Raw genomic sequence first — 5989 nt, forward strand, 5'->3', positions numbered from 1 at the left:
TTGTGGAGAGCGGACGATGGCGGATGTTGCTCGAGAAGTTTCCGTGGAAGAGCTAATAGAAAATGCTCGGAAGAAGTTTTCCGACACTTTTAAACGATCACCAACGGTAGCAGGCATTGCCCCAGGAAGAGTAAATATTATTGGAGGACACACAGATTACAATGAAGGTTTCGTTTTCCCTATGGTACGTATTTGTGGAGTGGTGGTACAGGTTTTCCGGTGACGGAGGAAAATTTCTTAACCTAATTTCTTGACTCGTTATTTTCATGCATCCCAGATAGAAGTGACTGCGGAAAACATCTATAATTGGAAAATTGAAGCGAACTCAGTGTGCTATTGCAAAGATTTCTGTACGTAGATTTCTTAAAAGATTTTTGCTCTTCTCGGACCACATCGACTCTGTTGGGACGAATTTCCATAGCAAGTTTTCCACGCATAAAATTGCCAAATCGAAACCGATCAGGACCAACTTAGAAACTTGGATATTTATAGACTCTCTTGTATAACCACCCCGTAACAAGATAAGTTTTCTGACAGATGGTGTCTTACTTATCCCTCACGAACTTGGTCTTCGATTCCCTGTCCCCAGATTCAAGTTTGGAGGCCCATAAATGTCATACGGACATATAAATCGCAAACGAAGGCAAAATCGGAACGAAGGCGACATAAACATCACCGTCAGGTCCTAATGAAAGCATGTACAAAGTTGCATCGAGCTGCGTTCATTAGTTTGAAAGATATTTTATGTTTGTCAGACGGCCGGAGAAGTGTCCGAGATATAAAATTATCTGATATCAGTTGCAACTAAAGCAACGATAAGAAATTTGGTATTGTAATGAAGCTGGTTGCTTCCTTGGGTTCTTTCCTAACAAGTGTGAGGTACTCTCCTTCAAACATTCCTATTAATCAATAAACGTTCATTCAAACAGGTCTTAATGGAACAGTAAAAATTAATACAAAAGAACATTATCAGAGGTACACTAAATATATACTCGTAGCGTTACAGATACAAATTACGGGTAGCGGCTTAACCGTCTCAACATGAGATCACACAGGCCCTATAATTCTAGACTCCTTGATCCGCGAGGACATCCCTGACATGATCTTCAAGCTGGACCTTCAATCAGGTCTATGGCCCGCTCTCCAGAAGTACACAAGACTCCAGCTCAGCAACCCTACACGTGAAATAAATCATATTTCAAGCCTGACTTCTTATGCTCATTAAATACGAAATGATAATCACGGTTGAATTAATTCCTAATTTACGCATAATTATAACCAATCATTTAATTCACTATGTTCACACTATAAATTAGTGGTGTAACTCACCAATAAAGGCAGTGATTGTCAGCTATGCTAAAGTCACTATAAAGGTGCGCTACAGCAAGTTGACAGTACCGCAATAATAGGTTGCTCACTGTGTAACTACCGGCTTCCAACTGACGTGTCGCGGTCGATCCCTATTGTCGCCTCCCATTCAGTGCCTTCTAGAACTTATTTTACATTCCTAATTTTACATCCTTACAGGAATCAATAAAATGCTGGTTTGAACCGAGATAAAAATGTTATTTTTTTCCTCTCGGTTTTGATTCATAATTCTCTACTTATTTCCTTCAACACTCACTTTATTATCGCAATAGATTTAATTATCTCTATTCTGACAATGCTCCATAGGCCCTGCCGCTGTACACGGTGGTTGTGGGCGGTCCTTCCGACGACGTTGGGAGGTGCCGGGTGGTGACTCTGGCTGCGGGTGCCGACGACCCTCGTGACGTTGAGTTCAGCACTCCTACGTCAGAGCAGCCCCTCACCAGGAGTGATGCTCCGGCGTGGGCTAATTACGTCAAAGGAGTCGTTGCCAACTTCCACGGTTTGTAGTGACATTAGTTACCCTGACCCTGTCTTATCTGTTTGGTATTTCTGATCCTGGAAACGCGCGATATTTCGTTAAATAGGAGTTCATTCAGTAAAAATTTGTATAAAATGGGTTTAATGGTTCAACAATAGATTTCGAATCGGCTTTCTGTATTTAGCTCGGTATTGTGGTATTTTAATGTTATACAAAAGTGTTTTTAAGAATAAATGCATACTACTCCAACGCGTCAGCCATAAATTCAACGATCATTCAGTAAAACTAAGTTTTTTTAGACATCGCTCACTTGCTCATGTTTTGAAAAGATTACTGCTTCGCCCGAAGATCGCAAGCAGTGGGAGCGCTAATTTTCCTTTATATCATTTTTAATTTGAGATAAATGAGTCATTGGCGTCTTAGACGACATCTGCTCGGAGTTTTGGCGCCTTTCCAAGTAACGAAGGAATAAGAGACGTTTGATTGTTTCAATTGAAACAACTCTCCTATTTAACACGTTTTCTGGTATCGAAAATGTGTTGCAGTTTTGAAATTAGTTCGTTGCTCATATTTTGAGCAGTCAAGAAAACGTTTTTTACTGTCGCGGAATAATTTTATTACAATAAAATATGTAGCCGGCGTTCTTCGGATAAGATACCTCGAAATGTATTGTACAAAAATTATTGCGCGGCAATAAACAGTGACGAAATTTTTCAGATCTTTAAAATCAGATCTTTAATTACAAGAAGTATATCCGATGATGTAATTATGTAAGTGGTATGAAATTAGTTTTCAAACTTGAATAACGATTTTATTTTGAATGCACTGCATTTGAAAGCACTTTTAACTTATCTCTGCTAAATATTGCCGGTATTGTGCATAAAGCGCAAGGGGATCCAACTTGTTGGTGGGGAGCTCGGTATTTGTCTTTTTTTAACTCAAATCAATAGTTTTATTTTGAAAGCATTGAAGTGAATAAGAACGATGGTATCGTGCAGGGAACTTGGTGGGGTTCAACGCGGTGGTGGCCAGCTCGGTGCCCCTCGGTGGGGGCCTCTCCAGCAGCGCCGCCCTCGAGGTCGCGACCTACAGCTTCTTAGAGGCTCTCACCCAGTCACCTGCTCAGAGGTAAGGCTTGGTTCCTGGTAATGCTTAGACTATTTATTTTAACCATCTGATCCTTATCATCATTACCTTCGCAATATATACGTAGTTAGTTCAGTAGTTTATCAGTTTTTCATCCAATCTATATCATCTTGATTGACACGCTAAGCGAACAATCAGTACCTTTGCCATACATCAAGTTGTCATTACCACCTTCTTATTATCATCATTACCTTTGACATATATACCAATTATCATTATCATCTGATCCTTATCATCATCATCAATGTGATACATACCAATTACCAATATATTCTGAGACATATCATCGTTATTGCTACGTATAGTCTCATGTGTCCGATTACCATTATCATATGTGATCCTTAGGGGCATTACCATTGTCATACATAATCTTGCCATACCAAATCGACCATGCCTAATCTAATCCGATAAATTTTCATTATGCGACAGGATGCTTCACAATATTTAATTTCAGTATATTATTCGACATATCGCCAAGCAATCTGTCTTATCTTGCTAACCAAGTCTGGTCAAAAGCAAGCGCGGAACCCGGTTGTGCGACCATCGTTGCATATTGTGACCTCTGCATGAGGCGGAACTGATTCAGTCAGTCGAAAAAGTCCTTTAGAAATGAGCGAATCGCATAACAACTAATTATGATGCAGTCTCTGATTCACGAAGTACCTATGACGTCAGAAAATTCTTATATTTGTTTTGCAATCCAGAGGATTAATACGAGAAAATGTTTTTACCTGGTGGATGTATGCCATTTTAGTTGTTTGGGATTTATGTTCTTGAAGTATTTTGATTCCATCAAGTTTAAAGTCGAGACTCTAGAGTCTAGACAACTCCTCTACATTCATGACCAGTTTAAGAATAAAGGCTAAAACCAAAAAAGTTGCATAAAACATTTTACTGAATAGAAGTCCTAGATAAATAAAACAGAACGTTTCGGGCTATGCCCATCATCAGCTAGTAAATACATCTGGAAATACATGGAAATGAATTTTAGTACATAAATTTAGAAAATGATAAGGAAAGTAAGGGAAAAAAAAACTATTGACCTAGAATCGAAAGAGGAAAAGAGCTGGATTGGTTATTCAATTTAGGTTTAAGTTTATGGATGTAAAGAGATTCTAAAATTCGTAAATCGGTTTGGCTGCTAGCGTTAACTGAGCAAGTGGACGCCCAGTACGGAAACTTCTTCCAGCATGTTCGGCAACTCTGGTGAAAAGTGCTCGTGCGGTCATACCGACGTAGCTAGATGCACATTGTACACAACTGAAAGAATACACCAGAGAAGCCGAACATGCTGGAAGAAGTTTCCGTACTGGGCGTCCACTTGCTCAGCCGCCTCATTCGTCAGTCAGACTTCATACAAAACAGTGCTCACTTGCTCCTTCCGTGTCCATCGATCAATTTAAAATTCTTTGTAACGCTAGCAGCCAAACCGATTTACGAATTTTAGAATCTCTTTACATCCATAAGCTTAAACCTAAATTGAATAACCAATCCAGCTCTTTTCCTCTTTCGATTCTAGGTCAATAGTTTTTTTTCCTTTCTTTCCTTTTCATTTTCTAAATTTATGTACTAAAATTTATTTCCATGTATTTCCAGATGTATTTACTAGCTGATGATGGGCATAGCCCGAAACGTTCTGTTTTATTTATCTAGGACTTCTATTCAGTAAAATGTTTTATGCAACTTTTTGGGTTTTAGCCTTTATTCTTAACCTGAGAAGAACTCCTCGAGATATTGTGAACTACATTCATGACCAGATATAAACGTAGAACTAATTTTCTAAATTGTGAAAATATATGTAAATTTTTCTTCAAGAGTCACTCAAAATTAAAAATATTGTACGTACAGCCCACGCGAGAAAGCTCTGGCCTGTCAGCGCGCGGAGCACGACTTCGCTCTCATGCCGTGCGGCATCATGGACCAGTTCGTCTGCAGCATGGCCGAGGCTGGCAACATTCTTCTCATTGACTGCAGGTGTGACGGAACCTGAATTTTATGAAATAATTTTTTTTAGAACGTAGTATTGTCTGGACTTTGAAGATCAACTTCATTAAGAGATTTGAGTTTTCATATTATCTATTACGTTAAAATATGACTCAATAATGATTGAATGTATTTATTTTATGACTGTAATGTGAAATCTCGTCTAGCAGTGATATTTTTTGGATTTAGTTATTAGCGTCTTGGGACGAGACTGAATGTGTAGCTCCAACCTGATTGGTTGAGCTGCTCCTGGCCTGGCGACGGTGCGCGCTAGATAGTCATGAACGATGGAGAGTTTGGTCACTTTGGAATTAGTTTAACATTATTTGACTTTTAACTGTGATTAGTTTGCCAAATGATTAAAAATATGATGACTTTACTGTATCGTATTATATTATCAATTTTTTTGCACTTAGAAAGTGTTTACGGTCTGTTTTGTACATTGTAACGGGATGTTGAGGTAAGCTCATTTTGGCGGAGTTACCCCTCGCGCAGAAGTTGTGAGAAGTTTTGTGTGTTCAGTGTTACTGGGTTGAGGTGAAACGGTTTCGACTCGAAATAGGGAGAGCCAAATTTGGGCTCCCAAGAATAAACCCCACCGCAGTTCTGGGCATAACTCTTAATGAGTTCCACCGGACTAATAACGGCATAGGTGGAGTTCTTGGATAGTTCCGGATTTTGGCTGCCTTGGGCGGTGAACAGCAGTTCAATTCGCACCCTCGTGGTAGAGGCTAATAACCTCTGCGCTCGAGTAAATTGTCAGCGGCTTATTGGAGGCTCGTACCCTTCAATAGTCGTACTTTTGAGGCGTAACTGCCACCCCGGTTCTGTGTTCTTGGCAGTGCATTAGGGCTCGAACCCCTGATCATTGCGTTGGTTGTCGGCATTGTGGTTCGGCTCGTACCCGTATCCTTGCTGTCCACTCCTGTAAGGTTGTCAGTTTTGTGGTGCGGCTCGTGCCCGTATCCTTGCTGTCCGTTCCTGCGAGGTTGTCAGTTTTGTGGTGCGGCT

The 5989-nt window shown here is 40.0% G+C and overlaps 1 protein-coding gene across 1 annotated transcript in view; it reads left to right on the forward strand.

Moving 5' to 3' along the window:
• Positions 1 to 5989, forward strand: part of LOC108683082 (galactokinase-like) — a 17547-nt gene continuing 11558 nt past the window's right edge. Inside the window, exons 1-4 of the mRNA XM_018172362.2 lie at positions 1 to 184; positions 1675 to 1870; positions 2848 to 2977; positions 4844 to 4969. Coding sequence (XP_018027851.2) covers positions 17 to 184; positions 1675 to 1870; positions 2848 to 2977; positions 4844 to 4969 — 620 coding nt within the window. The 5' untranslated portion in view covers positions 1 to 16. The remainder of the gene's footprint in view (positions 185 to 1674; positions 1871 to 2847; positions 2978 to 4843; positions 4970 to 5989) is intronic.

The sequence above is a fragment of the Hyalella azteca genome, unplaced genomic scaffold, assembly GCF_000764305.2.
Source record: "Hyalella azteca isolate HAZT.00-mixed unplaced genomic scaffold, Hazt_2.0.2 contig11898, whole genome shotgun sequence".
Taxonomy (NCBI): Eukaryota; Metazoa; Arthropoda; class Malacostraca; order Amphipoda; family Hyalellidae; genus Hyalella; species Hyalella azteca.